The sequence below is a fragment of the Brachycentrus maculatus genome, unplaced genomic scaffold (genome assembly GCF_059751285.1).
Source record: "Brachycentrus maculatus isolate JH-2025_06_01 unplaced genomic scaffold, ASM5975128v1 h1tg000315l, whole genome shotgun sequence".
In the NCBI taxonomy this organism is placed as follows: Eukaryota; Metazoa; Arthropoda; class Insecta; order Trichoptera; family Brachycentridae; genus Brachycentrus; species Brachycentrus maculatus.
Window position 1 is genome coordinate 3,176,706 of NW_028281064.1, and position 24,990 is coordinate 3,201,695.

Consider the following 24,990-nt stretch of genomic DNA (forward strand, 5'->3'; position numbering starts at 1 on the left):
ATTTTCATTTTTAAAATGTTCGAATGTTTATTTAACCGACCTGGGCCTAAGAGGGGTATTCGAGATACCCTAAAGTAACGTTTTGCTCGATAATTTGATCATCATTTGACCAATTTTATTTTATTTTTATTTGTTCGGGAATTGTACAACTTTACATATCAAAAAAAAGTATATAATAAACAATAGTTACATTAACAATAATAAACATTACATTACATTAACAAAAATATTTACATTAATAAAAAATAAAGCCAATTAAACAATTCTACATTTATGTTATAATTACTATTGAAAACATTCAGAAATTTAAAAAAAGGGTATGGTATAAAAAAATAGATTTCGCAATTTCATTCATATTTCTCGTAATTTTAAAATAAAACAAAGAAATACGTTGGTTTTTTTTTAATATTAAAAATGTGATCCTCAATCACCTAATCAACCTAATCTCATCTAACCGGGTACCGGGGATTTTGAATAACCTAATAATTGTAAACCATATCCGCTCCCTAGGTGGAGCATATGGAGTCCACAAACTGTCTCCAGGCTTTTCTGTCGGCTGCCAGCTCCCTTGCATCCTCCCAAGTCAGATCCGCTTCCCGAAGTTCTGACGAGAACTGCCGACGAATTGTCGGCAGTGGTCGTCCTGGGCGGCGCGAACCTGATGCCTTGTAAAAGAGGCAAGCTTGAATAACCTATGAAGGGTATTCAAGATCCCCTAATATAACGTTGTACTCTAAAACTTAATAATCATTTATTATTTAAGAAAACGCTTGTTTTTTTTATCACATGAGCTTATTTTATGACGACTAGTTTCGGAAGCTAAGCTTCCATCCTCAGGTCTAAATGTAAACATGCCTTACCAAAAAGTAATAACCTAAACAATTAATAGGATAATCATTTGATTCATGCATCTTGTAATTATTAAAATATAACCAAGGAATACTTGGGCATTTAAAAAAAAACATTTAAGACTTGTGATCTTATATTTATTGCTTTGATTTTTATTGTTTATTTGGAAAATTCAGAACAGTTACATCAAGTCATTTACAAAATAAGTAATCGTACTATTACATTTACAAAATTCCACAGTTAATTTGTAAAAACACCTAGAAGAGGGACGGGAGGGAGGAAAAATGGAAAGGGGAAAGATCAAATCTCAAGTCAAAGACAAATTGTGAGAAATGAAATAAAATAAAATATATACTCGCGACCTACGGTCAAATCCATCGATACTGGGCTTCAGATACTAGATTGATATTAAATTAATAGTATCCTTAAAAAAAGACTTGTATTTATTTACACCTCCTAGGAAACGATCCCGGGACTTCCAGTATGATAGCCAAATGTGCCAACTATCACACAGTGAAGGCAGACCCGTTAACCATTTGCGGGTTGACCCGTGTAAACTCAGTACTAAAAATAAGTTTACTCCATCTAAACCAACAAATACTTGTATAGTACAAGTACGTTATTACTTAATAAGAAAATTATTTATAATTACGCCAGCTTTTCTTTCTGTTTTTACTATTTTTTAAATCTTTATTTTAAAAGCATGTGATTACTTGCATACAAAGTAAAATGAAGGTTCGCTATCAAAAAGTGAAGTTATGATTTTAAAGAGTTTTTTTAACTGTTTTTTTAGTAATCAAATAAAATAGTTATAATCTTTTACCATTTTGATGTATTTATAGAGGTTTGTAAGTTTCTTATTTAAATTTAAATGTTAGTACAAACAATTTAATTTTAAGGTTTGTTGTTATGAAATCATTCCCCTAGAATCACTCACGTATACACAACAAAACAAGATTTCATTTATTGCTTCGGAAGTCAATTTATGGTAAATCCATCCATTTTTAGTTGATGTTTTACTTGGCACTATTTTTTAAACATTTATTAATGTGTTTAAAATAAGGTATTTGGAAATGATGCGGAATACATGGAAACACGTGTAACAAAATGTAGATTTAAATACAAAGTGGTATTTCTCATATAAAACAAGGTTATTTTAATCTGAAAGAGTTGAATATTCATATTCTCTTTACTGACTTCATTTGTTCCCAAATACGACTTTACATTAAGTATTTTTTGTAAAACTATTTTTTATATACACAAATAAAATAACATAAATATTCCATTGTTATTTCATTCTACAGGGTTGAATTGAGAATTTATCGAAGAAAGGTGAGTTATTCTGCCTTTCCAGGGAAAGACAAATCTTGGTAGCCATCTTTTTGCGACCTAAAAATGTCGTCATCTGTCACAGATTTTGTGTCGTGCGGCTACATTATTTCGCATAGAAAACGTACTGGGTTTTCCGAGGCCTGGTGTGATTCGGTCTGTTGTAGGTATGTCGTGTAGCACTGGATTTGTTTACCGACAGACGAAAATTTAAATTATTTAAAATTAGCTGTAAACGCGTTACTATGGCTCAGAAAAAAGAACAAATCATGTAAAATTACGAACGTATTTAAATGCAAAGTTGTATCAAAATTTGAAAGCAATCGATGGATAACATAAGATTTAAGGTTTTAAACAATCAAACATGCACATTTTAATTTTTTGAGATTACAGATATAAGTGTCGCCTTCTTTCAAAATCCGCCAGCTCCATGTAAGTCGATTTTACAAAAAATGCAAAATTCTCCGGGAACATTTATACTTCAAAGATTTCTCTTTAAATAAAATCAAAAGATAATAAGATAAAAGAATTTTACCCATTTTTTGGATTTTTTTTCAGTACTTGTAAAAAAAAACACGACACAAACCGATAATAAAGTCATCTTAATTTCTGACCTATACCCGCTCTCTGATTGGCCAATATGGGTGAGAAGGCAAGTTCCATGAATATAGCAGAATTTGAAAAACAGTAAAAAAAGTATTTTTTAGCAGGGTTTTTGAAAGCCCTGAAATATTTATATACTTGAGTATATAAATATTTTAAACAATAAAACCCGCAATTGGCATTCCGATAGAGTATTTATTTAAAAATCTTATAAAATTTAATCTGGCGGATTTTGAAAGCAGGCACTTATTAAATATTTTATAATAATTTCGATCACATCTAACTGCACCGTGAAACTTTATATGCATATAAACATGGTAAAATATGGGTTATTTCGAACACATTATTTTTATAAAGTTTTGACCTATTTTAGGTCAAATCTGCATCTAAATCCTTATACGAGTATGTTGAAAATCGTTATATGAAGATGAATAAAAGAATTTTAAATAAGAATGAATTTGTTTGTTTTTTCAATGTCAAAGAATTAGCTATTCATAACATTTCTTCTTCAAACAATAAATTAAAATTATTGTACTTTAGTTACTGGGTTCAAAATATATAACATTTTTATTTTTACGAAAATTTACTTTTTGATTACAATAAGAAATTTTTCAACTAAAATCAAAGCTATTCTCAAAAAATCAGTATTTCGAAACGGTTAAATCTGTTTGATTCTTAAATATTTCGTAAAATTTTAATTCGTTTAATTTTCTTTTATGATTTTGTTTCACTATTATTTTATGGTGATTAAAATTCAAAATAAATTTACGCCTAACTTAACAGTAATAATTTAAACTAGCTCTTTTGAGCTACCTTTAGGCAGTGAATAAAATTGTATACTAATTTCAAACATTATCAAAAAGATGACCCTAATAATAATTACAAATAAAAGTTAATATTAAATTTGGATAATTAAAGAAAACTTTTGTTTTTATACCACTTTGGTTCATTTATGACTACTAGTTTTAGAAACTAAGCTTCCTTCTACAGGTCTAAATATAAACATTACATTTAGACCTGAGGATGTAGTCTAGTAGTCATAAATACAGTCAAGTGGTATGAAAACAAGTGTTTTCTTTAACAATTTTAACATGTCTTACCACGAAGTAAATGCCGAAACAATAAATAAAATATAAATTTGGATAATTTATATTGCACCTTTTTCGTAAAATACTACCTCAAGGGCAAAAGTTTTTTCACTAAAAAATATAACTTTCAATTAAGCAAAATCCTTACAAAATTAATCCATATAAGTTTTGTTGAAATGAAGTTTCTTTTTTGCAGTTAAACCAGCAACGTTAGAAGAATCTTGATTACTTGGCTTCAAACAATAAGTTCTATCGAATGTTCCCTTCTTGAGCAAGCCAACCCAGATTTATTAAATTAGAACGCCGAGAATTAATGGAGAGGAAATTTCTTAAATAAAAGACCGGCGCTTAAAGTCACATCGTGTTTAATGTTAAAGCTTACTTAAAATTATGTATTGGAAAGTATTAAATTACCCGGTAAAATACTAGTTATGTTACCAAATAAAAATATATATATATATAATTTTTTACCCTATTTTGAAGATATTGAAATTACAATTACAATATTTTAATCACCTTCGTACCTTATTAATTTATTTGACTTGAGAATGATAATGTAACCAATCAATTAATCTGTACTTTGATATTTCAATAAAGACGAAGAATAATATAGAAATTTGAGTATTTACAGGGCTTATGACCTGTCTTGGACTTTTTGTTATTCTTCATCTGTATATTGAGATGTCAAAATGTAAAAATAACTCTTATAAATAATAATAATAAAACCCTTATCCGCTCCCCAATGGTGCATAGGGCACTGCGTCATATAAACGCAGTGTTATCTTGACCGTTTACAAATGAAGGAAAGGTGATCAGCCCTCCGCTTCAGGTACCAGTCCAGGGTAATAATGAATAAATATGACAGTGAAAAAATCACTATATTTATTTTACCCCCCTTGGAAATCGAACCCGGGACCTCCAGAACGGTAGCCGAGCGTGCTGACCATTACACTACGGAGGCGGACTGAATAACTCTTAAGTGGAAAAAATCAATATTTGTTAACGAGTATTTGAACACACTCAAATATTTTCCATATTCTTCTTCATCTTTGATGAGATGTCAAAAATAATACCTCAAAAGGTGTGTTAATTTTTTACGAAATTCGTGTGAAATGATATTATTTTGTAATACTGTAAACATATCGTTGCTTCAAAAACAATGCATGGTCATTTTGTTATAAACGAGTTATAAATGTCGTTCGCATTGTAATCGACTGTTTTTTGTCCATCACTTTAAATAAAATTGTTAATAAAGCTTTACTATAAATAAATAATCTTTTTACCGGAATTTGAATATTTTAATGAATTGATTTTAAAATTGGGCCTACGTATAGAAAATATGGTAATTGACTCGTTTTTATGTTAAAATATTGAACAATATTTACAAAAAAACATGCCTAAAATGAGTGACATACTCGTTCGTATGTTTTTTGTCTATCTACGTATAGAAAATATGGTAATTGACTCGTTTTTATGTTAAAATATTAAACAATATTTACAAAAAAACATGCCTAAAATGAGTGACATACTCGTTCGTATGTTTTTTGTCTATCTACGTATAGAAAATATGGTAATTGACTCGTTTTTATGTTAAAATATTAAACAATATTTACAAAAAAACATGCTTAAAATGAGTGACATACTCGTTCGTATGTTTTTTGTCTATCTACGTATAGAAAATATGGTAATTGACTCGTTTTTATGTTAAAATATTAAACAACATTTACAAAAAAACATGCTTAAAATGAGTGACATACTCGTACGTATGTTTTTTGTCTATCTACGTATAGAAAATATGGTAATTGACTCGTTTTTACGTTAAAATATTGAACAAAATTTACAAAAAATATTCTAAAAATGAGTGACATACTCGTACGTATGTTATTTGTCTATTAATAAAAAATATAAGTTTTTTTGTTATTTTTTATTATAACGAATTTGTAAGTTAAAAATTTACATTTAAGGGAGTGATCCCAAATTGTAAGTTAATTTAAAAATGCTCAGATTCAGGTTACAACCAATCTTGAACAAACGTAGGAACATTTTAGTACGGATATGTTATTATATAATTCAGTTCTAGAGCTCGCGCGAGGATATTCGTTTAGGGGATGAAAAACAAAGTAGGGAGGAAAGAGGTAGAGAAGGGGGTGCTACAGCCTGTATAACAAAATGATCCTCTCATATTTTCGGCAGATGGAAGCCTATTGTAAGCCTATGTTTCGTACTGCATTATATGGTAAACCCACACAACCCTATAAATTTCAGGAACTGAAAAAATATTCCATATCTTTCAGATTCGTTCTGGTTCGATCTGATGTTATTCGATATTTTAAGGTTTTATTTTTTGACAGGCTTTTTTATTCCGTTTTATGAAAATTTATATCCGTTTTGTGATCATTAAATTTAAGTATGTTGGATGCTTTATTTTATGACAATTGTCGCTCGTAATTTAAAACCATTTTATCTCAAAATAATTAAATAATATAGTCGCAACATTTTGAGTGCGTCAAATGCATATTCACAAATCAGAGTTCTTTCCATAGGAGTTATTTTTACATCCAGTGAAATGAACTGAACAGTGAATGCTTTTTTATGTGTGCCCTTTACACCATTGGGTGCAGATAAAGGTTTGAAGAAGAAAAAGAAGAAGAACTGATATACTCTGTACTGTACGTAGGAGTTTTAAAATTTGAAGTACTTTGGTTGTTCTTCGCGGGAATGGTGAATATTACACTCGTGTAAAGTGATCACTTATCCAACCTAAGATAGGTCATACGCTTTAAAAATATCCAGACTTCCATGTTTTTCTTATTTTAAGATATACCAAATTTACCAGAAAGTCATACCAATATATAAGTTTTTATTTTTTAATTGCTAGTTTACTTATAAACTTCATTATTTTTCTTGAGAAGCATCTGGACCCTTAATTTGATGCTGTCTTTTCTAGCATCCACTCTTCTAGAGCTTTTTGATTTTGCGAGAAGTCAGAGAGGTATATGCTTCATAGTGTCAAAATATATAATCATAATACAAGGCATTATCTCATACTTAAAAGCGACTCTTTGGTCTTTTCCCTTGGGTATCTGTCAATTAGGAACCCGAGAGCGATTGCAGGAAGGATCTTGTTGTCGCATTCTTTATTTAACTGAGAGAAAAAAATGGAAAACGTTAACCTTTGAAACGTTTATGGTTGCCTTGTATCGTGTAGGGAAAAAGTACGATTTTTTAATTATGTACATTTATTTCCCAATATTTTAAGTACCTATGTCAAAATACTTATTCACAAATCTGGGTTAGTGTATACTCGTTAATATGTTCATATACAAACAAATAAATATATATTTTTAATAATTAAGATCCCTTTTAATTTATAGGGATTTAAAAACAAAGTTATATTTTAATGATAAAATGAAAAATCACTAAAGTTATTGCTTCATATGTAAATTACATTAATTTTTAAAACCATGTTTTTTACCGGGGACCTGAAGTTTTTTTTTAATACTTTAATTTTTTATATTTCTATATTATATACACCCAACAAAAATTAATTTAATTATTTTTTTAAATTTATTAACTAACTAATCATTACGCTGCTTCCCCGCAGGGGTGGGCAGAGAGAATAGAACGCTACACCACTCTGTCCTCATGCTCACGTTCATGTATCTCCTCATACATACCCGCCGATTGTTTCAGCTCCTAACCTGACCACTTTCAAGTATTTGGCATACTTGATTTTAGCATATTTTTCTCGGTCTTCTTTGCTCCTTTTTCCAAATACATTCGCCTTAAATTTATTACCATCTTGAATTATTTATTGTAATTATATACTAATGGCTAAAACTATTGTTTACTCATGGTAAAACTCGATAATCTAAATGATATAATATACGTTATATAAACACAAATATACATTTATAATCTCTGTACGTAGGAAAGAGGAAGGTATAATGTCTGTTAGTAGTTTTGATGTTCTTCAAAACATTCGAGGATTAACGCATTGTTTATCATGGCTTTTAATATGTCAAATAACTTACAGTTACACTATTATAATGTCCACCTCCGTGTTGTAATGGTTAGGGTATTTAACTACCTTGCTGGAGATCCCGGTTTCGATTCCTAGGGTGATTAAAATAAAAACAAGTGATTTCACACTCTAATATTGATTTAATATAACTCTGGATTGGTCTTTGAAGCGCCGGAGTGAATTCCTTGCCTTCGTGTTAGAAACGATCAAAATAACGCTGCGTCAATACAATGCAGTGCTCTATGCACCATTGGATGCGAATTAGGATAAGAATGAAGAATAAAATTCCGAAGTTTACACATGTTTGGCCAAATACTGTAGTAAAAAGGTACCCTCAAGATACTGCCCTGTAAATAAATGAGTCATTATTGATTTAACATTATTTTCTGAATTCATTAGTATGACAAAAGTAAGAATAATTAAAAAAGCCATAAAAAGCATGTTTATTTTTTTTATAAAAAGCTTGTATTTTCTAGAGTATAATTACTCGCTATTACTCGTACTAAAGAAATTGTTATTATGATTTGATATTGATTATTTGTACTATTTCATTATTTCTAAATTTTTATGTAATTTTATAGGTATCGATATTTAAAAAAAACCTTTTTACTAACCGACAAAGTAACACTTTAAATACATCTCAAATCAATGATTAACTTAATATTAAACTTAACCGGTAGACATTATAATTAAGGTCAAATAAAATATTTATAGTGATTTTAAAACATAGTTATATTTTAATTATAAAATGGAAAATCACAAAGTTATTGCTTCAAATATAAATTATAAAACTAAAAATTATTAAAAATAATTATTTCACTACCTTTTCTCAGAGATAAGTTTAAAAAAAAACTCGTCTATAAGCATTGCGATGTTGTAAGCAGGGTTGACTCTCGTCTTTAAGACAATTTTTCTATGAATACTTTAGGAAGTACTTGTAGACGTCTGAAGCAAACAGAGGGTAGTATACATGATACGTTTACATTTGTCTTCAATCTAATATTGATTCGGGTCGTATCATTCATATTCACGTCGTTGAGACTCCCGACACATATCCTTTTTCAGAGCGGCTTTTCCTAAATAAGGCAACCTTGCAGGATTTCAATTTACAGCCGTAAATATTTAAGGAAGGCTTTGCCGAATTAACCACCGGATGTAGGAAAAGGCGCGAATCGGAGGAGCGGGCTTCCGGTATCATTGTCGCAGTGCAGTATAATAATTGTGGATACATCCACACGTCGGCGCTGGCCGAAAGTAATGGGGTAAAAGGTTTTTTATTATTTTTTCTGTGGTCATCCTTTCAATCGGAACAAAGCGGTTTTTTTAATGCATTGTGCAAATATTATGCCTTTCAAAAATATTTTTTTAAATATTTAAAGCTTTTAACAGGAGACTCATGCTGTTAACATATTTTAGGATTCTTTACAGCGAAAAGTAAAATAAATTAATTAAAAATTCATTAACTGAATAAAAATTTATATCATCTTTTAATCATGCTTAAAAATAAATATTTTTATCTTAAATAAGAATGTCAGATAAATAATTGTAAATGATTCTTTTAATGATAATTTTATGACTAGATGAAATTGTAAATAAAATTAAAATGTAATACTTAAAAGTTTCATAGATTTATCTGATCAGTTTTTGCAGTTTGGCAACGATATATAAATAAAGAAATAAATGTTTATAAGCTATTTTCATATTGACATGACAATACTAATGAAGAAGAATATGGAAGTCTAGGGATTTAGGGAGAACTCGCTTGTGAATGGTAAATCAAAACTTAAACTTTAACCAGCCTACAGATCGTAAGCCCTGTTAATACCTAGGCTTCAGAAATTTTCTTCGTCTATGTTGAGATACTTTACAATCAAGCAGCTACCCGACTACGCTACGGCTTCTGCATTTGAAATATTATTGTTTTTTTATAGTTTTCGATCAATTATCGTGTGAATTTGGGAAAAATGTTATTCAAATAAGCTATACTCTTATATATTTTAATTATTCATTTTGATCCCAGTAAGTTTTTTTAAAGAAACGCGTTTTTAATATTCCTTGCATGAAATATATGTTCCCTTTGCTCCTGTTATATAAAAGACCGTATTTCATTCAACAGAAAATTAACTGTATTCAAACATTTTCACGAGGAAATATTATATGAATAATGTCGCATTTTTTTAATTTATCATCTTCATAATGGCTCTTTTATACGACAAAAATGTATTGTGTGACTCGTTTTGATAATCGTGGTCGTATTACTTTGCTTTCGCAATATTTTCAAAGCATTCACTTGAATAAAAAGTATTAAAATAAGCAAAAATATTCGTCAGACTTTGAAATTTTACTTGACACTCTGACATTATTAATTTAATAAGATTAATTATATGTACATTTAAGGGGATATAACATGTCACAGAATTCAACCACTGGCCGACCGCCGTAGAAGTAACACGTTTTTCTACACCCGATTTTTTTTCAAAGAATGTGGATTGGATTTTATTTTACTTTTTAATATGTAGGTATATAGAAAAAATTAACTTAAATAACTCTTTTGTTTTCAAAATCATGTAATTATTTCAATGAGGAAATATTTATTTCTAAAGAAAAACAATTCAAAAGACAAAATTGAGTTGCGACGAAACGAAAACCAAACCTTAACATTGATTCTGAAGAAATAAATACCTCTTTTCACGGTAGCTTTGGACAATAAAAACAATAATAATTATTTATGATTTATTAAGCGCCTTTATCCTAAAATACTATGTATGTATATGTATTTATTAATATGTATATATATATATATATATATATATATATATATATATATATATATATATATATATATATATATATATATATATTTATATATATATATATATATTTATATATATATATATATATATATATATATATTTATATATATATTTATATATATATATATATATATATATATATATATATATATATATATATCACTCACTCCTTTCAACAACGACAGATATAACAAAACTTGATTTTTCAGGAGATCGTTTTTAAAGTTTAAAAGTATAATACAATGTATTAAAAATAAATATCAAGCCATTTACTGAAATTTTTACTATGCAATAGATCTTTTAAGGTAAAACCTGAATGTTTTTTTCCATTTGAAAAATATTTAGTATATTTAAAAAAATAATTAAACAATACCTTTTCTCCAAAATGCAAAAACAACACTTTCTGCCCTGTAGCGGGTAGATATTAAATAAAAAATATGCAGCTTTTACTGGAGTATAGTACATTTTCTGGGCATTCCGAAAACATGAACAACTGAAAGTTAACGATTTTTGATATATGACGTTGTTGAAAGGAGTGAGCGATATATGGGTCATATAAAAAGTCACCGCGGTTTTTTGGTACATTTTTGAACAAAATATTTCTTAATTGAAAATCGTTGACCATTATTGACTGTGACCTTTTGCCATCTTTCAGGCAGCTTCATAATTCCATTGGCAAAGAATTTCTGTGGTTTATCGTCGAAAAATGTAGCCAAGTGATTACAGCGGCACTTCGGTCGGTATATAGAACTAAAAATACTAGGTTATTTTATGTTTTATTTAAAGAGTAAACATAATTCAAAACACGAACAAAAAAAATAATTGAAAAAATTTCCTTTTTTTTTAAAAATTAAAACAAGTCTTAATTTCAATAATTAAAAAAAATAATAATAATAATAATTTTTTGATAAATTCCGATAAAAAGCGTCAAGTGGCCATTGGCGACCTCAGTTCCGTTTCTTATCTTATGTAATTCAAATATGTCAAAACAAGCGAGCAGTGCTCGGGTTGGCGCGATAGAGCAAATGCTCCGTCCGCGTACACCCCTCGTCCAAAAGCGTATTATTATTATTATTATTAACAGTCTTATGATTTTTACCAGCTCTTTCACTGTCTGTATAATTCTTTGTGGTTAACAAAAAAAATATGGTTCATCCATCAGACCAAGCACCCACCCTGTAGAATGCAGACGGTAGTTTTATTTTTCACCAATTTATTTTACTTAGCTGTGGAATTTATTTCACATTTCGCTATGAAAACCGCAGCGAGCCATCTTGTTGATTTATGGCGTCATGAAGCTAGTTTGCGAAACAAATGAACGGTGTAACGTCATTAATCAAAAACTACCATAGCAATCTCAAGGGATGTGAAGGATTACATAGTTCCTCTTAGGTACGACTCGCAAATTGTGGCAACTGTACATGCGCGGTTTGGGATAATTTAATGGAAAGGTGGTTCGATTAGGATCGTTAATGGACCTTGATAAAGTGTGGTTAACCGCGTGGCCAACTAAATACACTGGAAAATGAGGTATTTTATTCTTTCTGGGCGGGTATTTAACATATCGGTTCAATATATTACTATTTCAATGATATTCCGTACAAAAACGGAACAATTTTAGTGGATCACCCACTGCATGTTATACTGATCCGTCTGAAATTGATCACTGAACCAGCCTATGACAGGTAATAAGCCCTGTAATTACACTTACTTCCATATTCTTCTTCATCTACATAAGTTAAGATGTCAAAATGTAATTCAAATGTAAAATCAAATCATATAAGTATTATATATTATATAAAGCTTTAATTTATCATTTCGTATTTCGTTGTTTCTTAATTTTTTTGTCCATATATATATATATATATATATATATATATATATATATATATATATATATATATATATATATATATATATATATATATATATATATATATATATATATATATATATATATATATATATATATATATATATATATATATATATATATATATATATATATACATATATATATATATATATATATATAGTATATATGTGTGTTTTTTTTTTCTTCTTTCGTGTAGTTTTTAAAACATACTTAAAAAACATTTAATACTTTCCTAATGTAGATATAATTTGCTATAAGTATTTGATTTGAAAATAAGTTATAATAATATTATATCATGTCCGCCTTCGTGGTTTGATTCCCAAGGGGTCCATAATTATATATTTATATATATATATATATATATATATATATATATATATATATATATATATATATATATATATATATATATATATATATATATATATATACATAATGTTTTATATTTTTTATATTGTACGTACCATTTTTTTACCATATGAACGTTAGAAGCTTATACCCTTTACATCAAGGCATGGAAAAATATAAATAAATAAATATACCAAAAAGGTATATACAATTACAATACTTTGTACGATGTACGAAAGTAACAATAAAATTAATGGAATTATTGAATTGAATAATTGCGATTATCAACTTGGATAAAGCGTGATCAGAGATTTTGGCCAATATGTCGGCCGATGGTTCACGAGTCCACATTGCAGGGGGTATAAATAACCAGAGTTAATCTTGGCATTGGGTCGTACCATGTACCTACTGCATACACCCAACAACAGGTGCAATTTCATAATATTCCGATATCTAATTAATTTATTTATAAATTAAAATAGATGTTCGAATAGTGCAATAATGCAATCTCATAATATTCCGATATCTAATTAATTTATTTATAAATTAAAATAGATGTTCGAATAGTGAAATAATGCAATCTCATAATATTCCGATATCTAATTAATTTATTTGTAAATTAAAATAAATGTTCGAATAGTGAAATAATGCAATCTCCTAATATTCCGATATCTAATTAATTTATTTATAAATTAAAATAGATGTTCGAATAGTGAAATAATGCAATCCCATAATATTCCGATATCTAATTAATTTATTTATAAATTAAAATATCTGTTCCATAAAATTACCCAATCAAATGTAGTTATCTATAAATATTGTAAAATTCCTTAATGATTCCTTCAGTTATAGCAAATAAAAACCTATCAGCGGAAGCTAAACTGGCAGTGAACAACGGAGTCCTGGTTCCAACTCTAATGTATGGAAGTGAAATATGGAGTTGGCAAAAGAAGGATGAAAATAGACTGCATGCAGTCGAAATGCGATATCTCAGAAGAATGTGTGACAAAACGATGTATGATAGATGTTTGAATAGTGAAATAAGGAAAGAATGCAAAGCTGAGATAAGCATTATCGATAAACTTAAGAAAGGTGTGTTGAGATGGATTGCACATGTAGAACGAATGAGTGAGGAAAGAACGGTAAAACAAATTTGTGAGGCGAATGTAATTGGAAAAAGGAGCAGAGGAAGACCGAGAAAAACATGGCACGATCAGGTATGCCAAATACTTGAAAGTGGTTAGGTTAGGAGTCGTAACAATCGGCGGGTATGTATGAGGAGATGCATGAACGTGGAAGAGGCGAAAAATGTATGCAAAGACACAGTGGTGTAGCGTTCTGTTCTCTCTGCCTACCCCTGCGGGGAAACGGCGTGATGGTTAGTTAGTTAGTAAGTTATGATTTCGCAAACAGGATCTCATTTATCAAATGAATGGCTTTAATCATACAAATCGTTCGTATATTTTCCATAAGCCCTACACACGCGGCCGTATTCGGGCCCCCAGGGAATGTCCTGCGGCAAATCCATTAAACTGGCTAAATCTGTACGTACTGTTTTCCCTAAAGCACTTAATATCCTTATTCATACCTCCTAATTTACGGCAAATTCTTTTTTGTAATATTCATCGTTTTTAAAAATATTCATTCGTAGGAATAATTTGTTAATTAATTTTAAAATGTGGGCGAAAGTGCGGCAAAACGATGGTATACGTATGGATGTTCGAATGGTGAAATAAGAAAAGAATGCAAGGCTGAGATAAGCACTCTCGATAAAATTAAGGTGTTAAGATGGTTTGGACATGTCGCTCCTCACTCCTTTCAAGATCGTCATAAATCAAAAAACTTGATTTTTACAGGAGAACGTTTTTAATGTTTAAAAATATAATACAATATTTTAAAAATGAATATCAAGCTACTTATTGAACTTTTTGCTGTGCAACAGATCTTTTTAGATAAAATATGAATGTTTTTTCTCCATTTTAAAAATAACTAGTATATTTAAAAAATAATTGAACAATACCTTTTCTTCAAAATGCAAAAACAACACTTTCTGCCGTGGAGCGGGTAAATATTAAGTTTAAAATATGCCACTTTTGCTGGGATAAAGTACATTTTCTGGACATTCCGAAAACATGCAAAACGGAACTTTTCATATTTCAGATGAAGTCCATCTAGGTTGATAAAAATGATGGGGCTTAATGTGTCATTTCAAATAGTTATCGAATCTTTATAATAAGTTTAATAGAAATTAAAAATATTATTTATTAAACTTATTATTATGCAAAAAAAATCGGGAATAATCTTACATATGGGTACATAACACGAAGTTTTCTTTAATAAAACATATTGAATTCAAGTACAAATGTGTCAGACGAAGTAATATATAGGATCCTTTCAATGGAAGCCAAAATATAACTTCCCAAAGTTTGGACGTGGAGAACAGAATATATTTCACATAAATTTTTGTGTTTTACAATTTTATCTCATTTTAGCTTCGTTTATCTCAAACGAAAGATCCTGGTGAAGTTTTTGATACCTTATGAATAAGTTAACCTACCCAAGCCTATGTGGGAAAATACACGACCCCTAATAAACATTTTATAATTCTTATACGTACATATTTCCTCCGACCTTTTCTGTACTCGAATATCCCACAACTTCTGCATTGGATTGAGAGAGTGTAAACATCATCATTAATTAGACGAAGTCAATATTGGATAATATACTGAATATATATGTTGGGGTGAAAGCATAGATATTTTTGTTAAGTATCTGTGAATCGAGTTCTAGACCTAGTTTAGGATATAAAAAATCACGCTAGTAACGTTACATGTTTGCTTTATATAATAAAACAACATTTTTTTAGTGTTTTCTACTTTTATTTTATTTGACCAGTGAACGAGTTTTGTCACTGTTGATATCATCAGACTGGTGAAATTACCGTTATCGAAATCATCGGATACCAGCCTGTTTTTTTTATTTATGGTTTATTTTGGGGTCTTTATTCCCCCTTTGGCTATCTTTTAATATTTGTACCATATACATTTTTACATCTCAGTAACTTTATAATGAGTTGAACTTTCATTTATATAAATAATTAATCAAAATATTAGCCATCTTCTTTACTATATTTTTAATCGTTTTAAAAGTGTGTTCAATGGCCATACGATCCTAACGGACCCAAGCCAGATGTCCCAGATGCGTCAACTTTGTCCAGGAAATCAGTGGTGGTACGGATACTTACTCAAGGAAGCTAGGGGCTTTAATAGGGCAACAAAAAAATCGAAATAAATGAGTATTCGAAGCTTTCAACATGAAGTTTTCTGTTTAATATGTTTGAATATATTACAGGTTTAAAATAAAATGATTATATTAAAAACAAAATAATATTGCAACTTTATTATTACATCAGCTTCATTCTCAAGACTACTAATTAATTTTAAAAAATATTGAATGTATTTCGCAGATACTTTGTGGCACATTTTATAAACTTTGTAAAATAAAACAACTTTATTTTAACCACTTTTTATTGGTACACTTTTTCCAACCAAGTTGTCGTCCGGAGTGGACGTATTCGCTGCGCAATGCTCAATAAAAGCAACATTTAGGAGTTTAGGAACAAAGTGAACGGTGCACTGAAATCAGTTATAGCAAATAAAAACCTATCAGCGGAAGCTAAACTGGCAGTGCACAACGGAGTCCTGGTTCCAACTCTAATGTATGGAAGTGAAACATGGAGTTGGCAAAAGAAGGATGAAAGTAGACTGAATGCAGTCGAAATGCGATCTCTCAGAAGAATGTGTAACAAAACGATGTATGATAGATGTGCGAATAGTGAAATAAGGAAGGAATGCAAAGCTGAGATAAGCATTATCGATAAAATTAAGAAAGGTGTGTTGAGATGGTTTGGACATGTAGAACGAATGAGTGAAGAAAGAACGGTAAAACAAATTTATGAGGCGAATGTTAGCGGGAAAAGAAGTAGAGGAAGACCGAGAAAAACATGGCACGATCAGGTATGCCAAATACTTGAAAGTGGTCAGGTTAGGAGTCGTAACAATCGGCGGGTATGTATGAGGAGATGCATGAACGTGGAAGAGGCGAGGAATGTTTGCAGGGACAGAGTGGTGTGGCGCTCTATTCTCTCTGCCTACCCCTGCGGGAAAGCGGCGTGATGGTTAGTTAGTTAGTTTTTTTCCGTTTTTTAAATCACATTTTTTAAATCACATTTTCATTTAGTGTAAGGGAAGGGCAATTAACTATAACCTTACTATGAGTTTTTCAATGTTTTAGAATTAGTACATAAACCCTGAGGATGACAAGGTTCTTGTCGAAAAAGTGTACCAATATAAAGCGGTTAAAAAAGTTTTATTTTATAAAGTTTAAAAAATATATTATTATTTTTTAAATAAATATAACCATAAAAGTACGTAGGTACACAAGTGATTCGTGCTCACTTCCATTATATAATTGAAAAATACCTACGCTCGTATGGAAACCTGACTTGAACTATTTATAAAGTAAATCTCCCTTTACCTCAAAAATTAAACGCAAACTTGGCTACCAATTATAATTTTCACATCACGTGTTCACATTATTCCAGCTGGGAGAAATACACCCCCCAAATTTTTCATTACTTTATCTCACGCAAAATAACAGTTTGGTTTTCAGTCCATAATAGCGCAGACTTATTTTATTTACTGTTTATTATTTCACCATCAATCCGTTATGAGCTCGTAAATTAATTTGGAAGTTGACGAGTGCACAGATTTATAGCCGCTTCATAGAATGATATTAAAATGTTCACGATTCGTGACTTTATGGGTTAACTGCAGTTCAATAAAATCTATCAGATTTTAGGGTCAATATCAGTACAATTATTGAGTGATGAGCTTGACTCAAATTCGATACAACGGTTTCGAAATACAAAGAAAATAGGTTGTATTTTTAATATTTTCTATTTATATAGATGAAAACAAATTTAATTGATGAAAACATTTTTGTCGATAGAAATAAATTCTCATTAATTTTATTTTTTTAAATACTAAGAAAATAGGTAATAAATCTGATATCCTTAATTTATATTGAAAATAATACAATATCGATGTAATTTTTTTTTTAAATTAGAAATACAGACTTCATAATTTTATTTTTGAAAGTAACTTTATTTTAAAATTTATTATTCTCAGTAAACCTGTTGTGATATTTAGAAAATCTTTTGTTTCCACTGATTTTAATTCCAATAAAAATATATCTAAATAGTTTTTCTTTGTAGCCGTTCGTTTGTAAAAGTATAAGTACCTACTTTTTCTGTAATAAATACTCTCATATGTCTATAACTCGATATTATTGATCTGTTATATTCCCAAATAAAATATAGTATAGTAAATAAATAATAACACCACTTAAAGAATACCGCAAAAATAAAAACCTATTACAAAGCGTATTTGAGCATTCAGCATCGTCGTCCATATCAAACATCATACTTTGAAATACGTGTCACAATAGATCTAAAGAAATAGTGGTATTTACCGAGTAAATTTTACATTAAAAATATTAATCAAAGATATTACCACAAAATTTGCCGAATAAAGAATTTAAATATTTTTTTGTATTTATTTATTTCACTTTTTCATGATAAATATGTTGAATTTAAAATACGAAAAAACTTACTAGTATCTTCGTTTATGATAATTTTGTTTTGTGTATATAGCATACAAAGATATATTTAAATTTCTCTTTTGAGCGATATAAAAGCGAGATAATAATTTATTATACATAACATCGTATCGCCCTGTTATAAAACTCGTATTCTGGTAGTATTCGTTTAAAATAAGCCTTTGATCTTCAATTGCGATATTACTGTAATATTTTTGTATTATTTTAATACTAAGCGAGGGTTATTTTTCTTTCGGTGATCCAGAGACTGCCAGGGCTAGCTTGTGGCATTCCAGGGGCAAGCAAAGTGAAGCAGAGGAAACAAGTTCGTCCAAGGAAAGGGTCCAAATTGGCATGATCTAGGTGATTTTTCCGTGATAGAAGGACCTACAACCTGAAGATGAGAAGAGCTTACCCTAATGGTTTACGAAGACGATAAGTTAGGATTAAGCCAAGAAGAAGATTTGTATAAAATGTAAATTTTAACATACACGAAGGTTTTACAGAATACCCCCAAAAAATCACTTAGAAAACAAAATAGTACTTTCTATAAAATTTAAAAACAACAACATAAGATATTAACCCTTTGGACGCGTAAATCGATTAAAATCGCCCGAATTTTTTTCTCCTTTGGACGCTTAAATCGGCTATAGTCCATGACTTGTAAAAGCCATTGACTAAAGTAAACAAATAAAAGGAATTTTATAGAATACTGTATTTTTTATGAAAATTTTGCATTTTTTAAATCAACCTTTATTTTTCGCTTAACGCGTTCAAAGTTTTAAATACAGTCTACATGAGTGGTTTCCAATCTTTTTTGGCCCACGGACCCCTTTTCATAGTCAAAACTTGCCCTCGAACCATATCGTAGTCGTACAGGAGAAAGAGACCAACTACCAAAACGTAAAATGTTCAGGAGGGCCATTTAAGTCACTATTGCTTGGCAAGAAAATAAACACCAATGCAGTTAGTCATTTTTAACTAGTCAATATATTAAACTTCCTAGTTCAAAATCCTTAGAAATTTTTTCAGGGCAAGATTAAGCTAGTAAGATATCAAAAAGTTAATGATCACGTTTTTGTAAAACAATGCACTTGGTCACTTTCTCCTGTATGACTACGATATTTGAAAAAGACTATAAATACATAATAGAAAAATTACAAACATAACTTTGATGTCTTGAATGGTAAATGATGACGTAAAAATAAAATTAAAATAAAACATATAGTTGAAAAACGTCAATTTCCAAACATAGCAAATAATAACTCTTGGGATTTTTTTATACTTTTACAAATCTCACATTAGCTAAAAGTAACACTTCGTTTCCTGGTGATATTGACTCGTCAAGCTGTATAAGGAATTCAGATATTTTTAAGTAGTCACATAAAGAGTTTCCTACACACTGAGCCATTTCATCTACCTTTCTTTATACAGTATAATTATACTCAGTAAAATTCATTTATTAATATCGAAAGGTGGTTTATGCAACGCATTGCGTATTACTTCACTTACACCTGCTAGAATAAGTTCTTCTTTCCCATTCCTCGCAAGCATTAAAGATAAATTAAAATGTGTCACATTTTTTAAAATTTTATATTCAACCTTAAGCGGATACCTTGACGTTGTCCGGACACCTCCAAATCAATTTTTATTTTCCACGGACCCCCTGAATATATCGGAGACTTCTGGGAGTCCGTAAGGACCACTTTGGGAACCACTGGTCTACAATATCAATAGTCTACATCAAAATGGTGACCTATAAATTAAATTTCCGTCTGGAACAGTAAAACGTAAAACAAACAATAGTTTATGATAGAAAATAAAAGAAACTATCGCTATTCGAGCAAGGCCATAATATAACATATTATATATGTTACATATTTGTTGCATCATCAAAACATTTTCCATTTTAGGATTCGATGTTGGTAAATTGAGGCAACATATAATTTATAAGCTAATATTGTATTGCATGTCTCGTAACTATCGTAAAAAGATTTTTTTACTTAATTCTTTGTAACATAATCAATTTCTTCGCATTTTTTGATAGTTTGATCTAAACAAAGAAACCATTGTAATGTAAAATAGAATATCGTAAATTATTACCATTCTATTAATAAATTACATAGGTACGTTTTCTTTACAGTAATTTTCACGATTTGTATTTTTTTACGTGAAATATTTATATTCTTATTATGTATTGTACTAGCTATACCCGGCCACGCATTGCTGTAGCGCAGTTTGGTGAAACGGAAAATAAAGAAAAAAGTATGTTTTCTAATAAGTTTAATTCAACAATGCTTATGAAGAAATATTAACAATGAGACAACAATGCAATCGAAAACATTGAGAATGCTTAGTTACACACACTGTCAAGAAGCACGCTGCTCGCCACGAGCAATGTTAAGTTTTGAGTGTATTGATGTTACGTTCAACAGATGGCGTTGCCATTGGGATAAATAAGTCGCTTTCAAAATGCATTTTTAACCTGTCACAGGTAAAAATACCTATTGCAGGTGTATATAAAAAGTCGTTTTTTTGCACTTAATTTTTTTTAAACATATCTTTGAAGTCACTATAGTTTTCAAATAAATCTAATGGTTTTTTCGTGAACACTTTACTTGAAATTTATCACCTACGTTACAACGTGAACAAGGAAATAAGAATTTTTTATGTAGTACTTTGTTTTTAACTACTTCTTATTTGATATCGAACTACTTTTTGCAATTTTTTTCGACAAATATAACTAAAATTATTATATATTGTCTACTCTGAAGAAGATAAGATAATTATCTAAACCGCTTATTTAAACAAAACCAAGTAGAAATTAGTTAAATACTAAATTTGTTTTTTTTCAATATCGTCAAGAAAATTCGAAAAAAAAAAAAAAAACTTCAAATTTAAATATATATTTTTTATTATTTAAAAAATTCAACGTCAACGTATAAATGTTTTTTTGTTAAAAAGAATACTTTAATTGTAATATATATATATATATATATATATATATATATATATATATATATATATATATATATATATATATATATATATATATATATATATATATATATATATATATATATATATATATATATATACATATATTTATATATATATATATATATATATATATATATATATATATATATATATATATATATATATGTAATAAAATAACTAGGTACCTACCTATACATTTTATTAAGTACTTACAAAAAGTACCTACATAAAACAGTTCTACCACCAGATGCCGCATGCGTCGCTCAGAATAAAACAAAAGACTTCCGATAATATTATTAACTGTCAGAATCAGATAGATAGATAGATAGATAGATATAAAAATTATTATAAAGATAAATTAAGAATAAACTTTAATTACAAAGCAACACATTGTTTATTTTATTATTATACACCCACTTTACATATTATTTACACGCAATTTACAAAAGAAAAATATTACCACGTTATAAAACGACAATTTTGTTAATTGGAAATGGATTATGAAACATTAGATGTATTAAAACAATTACTACTATATGTTCGGAGTGAGAGAGAAAAATTAGAAGATGATCAAAGAAAACGATTAGAAGATAATCAAAGAAGACGTGGAAATTTAAGAACTAGTGATAAAATTAAGAATAAAAATCATGTGAAAAAAATTTCTACAAAATATAAAATAAAATATACTCCAGAAAAGAAGAATTTCGAAGCAGATTGTGTGAGCAGGAATCCAGTATTAGAATCGAAGGAAAATGCAAATGAAAAATTAAAAGTTGTAAATTTGGTTAAATTAGAAGATATTTTAAAAGATCAGAATAAAAATGAAGACATACAAATAACACAGAAACAGTGCTTGAAAAATGAAAATAAAAATAAAGTAGAAAAAACTTCTACGAAAGATAAAATAAAATATACTCCAGGAAAGAAGAATTTAGAAGTAGATTGTCTAAGCAGGAATCCAGTATTAAAATCGAATGAAAATGCAGATGAACAATTGCAAGTTGTAAATTTGGTTAAATTAGAAGATATTTTAAAAGATCAGAATAAAAATGAAGACAAATAACACAGAAACAGTGCTTGAAAAATGAAAATAAAAATAAAGTAGAAAAAACTTCTACGAAAGATGAAATAAAATATACTCCAGGAAAGAAGAATTTAGAAGTAGATTGTCTAAGCCGGAATCCAGTTTTAGAATCGAATAAAAATGCAGATGAACAATTAAAAGTTGTACATTTGGTTATATTAGAAGATACTTTAAGAGATCTGAATAAAAATGAAGGAATTCAAAAGAAAAAAACAAATGGATTGAGAAAAACTGTGTCTACTTTAAAAGGGTCAATAAAAAAAAAATACAAAAAAAAGAAAGAAAAAAAAGAAAGAAAAAAAAGAAAAAAGAAAGAAAGAAAGAAAAAAAAAGAAAAAAAAAACTTTATCATATCACTAAACTTATACCAGTCCCTTCACTACAAGAAGATGATCCGGAGGACGAGTGAAAATTTTACTATGAATTTTCATCCCCAAGGGGGGAGATGTAATAAAATAACTAGGTACCTACCTATACATTTTATTAAGTACTTACAAAAAGTACCTACATAAAACAGTTCTACCACCAGATGCCGCATGCGTCGCTCAGAATAAAACAAAAGACTTCCGATAATATTATTAACTGTCAGAATCAGATAGATAGATAGATAGATAGATATAAAAATTATTATAAAGATAAATTAAGAATAAACTTTAATTACAAAGCAACACATTGTTTATTTTATTATTATACACCCACTTTACATATTATTTACACGCAATTTACAAAAGAAAAATATTACCACGTTATATATATATATATATATATATATATATATATATATATATATATATATATATATATATATATATATATATATATATATATTGCTTATTTGTTTAGTGTTGACTGCATTTTAAATACGGTTAAAAAAATCATATACGTGAACTGCAAACTAAAGAATGTCGCGGTTAGAATCATTTTTAATCGATGATTAAAATACTATGAAAATGTTAAATGAAATCAGTGGAACAACTTTATAATATTTAAATATTTTATGACCTCTCCATTTTTTCTTTGTTAACAGAAAATCGTGCAATTTAGGCTTTAAAAAAAGAAATATCGTAAGGCACCTAAAAAAGTACAATTAAACAACGTGCTGATGATTTGCCGCCAAAATTGCAATGACAGATAAAAGAGCGGGAAAATACTCACCGTCATGCGCTAACGTCATCATAGCCAGGACCTCGGTTCCTACTTCTTCTGACCTAGGACACGGGACGTATCCGTAATGCGGAGCCTTCCCGCCTCGCCCCGGGGACACCCTGTAGTGCCGTTTATCCGAAGACATGGCTATTTTCAAACTGGCAACGGAAGAAATTGCACTTTTCATCTAATATTTATGTCGTCTGCGTAGCGAAAATTATTGTCAGCGAGTATTTTCATCAGCGCCCGCTGCGCCGCGGCGGCGGATCTGACTGCCGCGGCTTCACTGATTCAATTTCCTCTCAATATTGTCATATAACAGGACGAAAAAGGAGCAATCTGCCGACAAACAAAACTCCGAACAAGTACAAAAAGGAACCCACTCTTCAAACCCAACAAACAAACCAGCCAAGTCTTGCCAATATTCCATTTTGTTTGTGCTCTTCGCGCTTTCGTTTCAGCAGTTGGGGACGTGTTTGGCGTTGCGCAACGCCATCTAGCGGCAGTTCCGCTAAGCAGGAAAAGCTTTTGTACAACCAAACGAGCTTTGAATAAAATGTAACAGTCCTAAAGCTAAGTTCGCGTTGCCGTTTAACGACTGCAACGGTTTGTACGGGGTACCTATAAATTTAACTATTTAAACAGGCGGGCTTTTGGACCGATTTTAACTATTCAATCGTTGTTTTTGCTTTCCTTGTAAATTTAATTAATCGAAAACTACAATTTAAGTTTTGGTTCAATCAATCAAAAACAACTATTCAACAACTATACAAAATATTGCCTACAATATTTTATGTCCTAGATCAGTGTTTCCCAATTATCGGTACGCGTACCTCCAGGGTAATGCGCGGCAATCTCTTGACTTAGATAGTTTCTTCTTCTTCTTCTTTTTTTACACTTATATGCACTCAATTGTGCACAAGGTACTGAATTATATCGACGCAGTGTTATTTTGAGCATTAATTGAACTTAGGCAAGGTGATCAGCCTTGAGCTTTAGGTACCAGGGGTAGGCAGGGCAGGTTTAGGAAGGGGCTTTAGGTGCTTTAGATACCTGCAGTCCAGGGTGATATTAAATAAATATGAAAGTGAAAACCACCCATATTTATTTTGACCCCCCTGAGAATCAAACCCGGGACCCCCAGCATGAAGCTAGATGCTCTAACAACTACA

At 29.5% G+C, this 24,990-nt stretch overlaps 1 protein-coding gene across 1 annotated transcript in view; it reads right to left on the minus strand.

Moving 5' to 3' along the window:
• LOC148304496 (uncharacterized) overlaps positions 1-24,533 on the minus strand; it is an 86,392-nt gene extending 61,859 nt beyond the window's left edge. Inside the window, exon 1 of the mRNA XM_088268188.1 lies at positions 23,828-24,533. Within this exon, the coding sequence (XP_088124314.1) occupies positions 23,828-24,005 (178 nt within the window). The 5' untranslated portion in view covers positions 24,006-24,533. The remainder of the gene's footprint in view (positions 1-23,827) is intronic.
• Between the last annotated feature and the right edge of the window lie 457 nt (positions 24,534-24,990).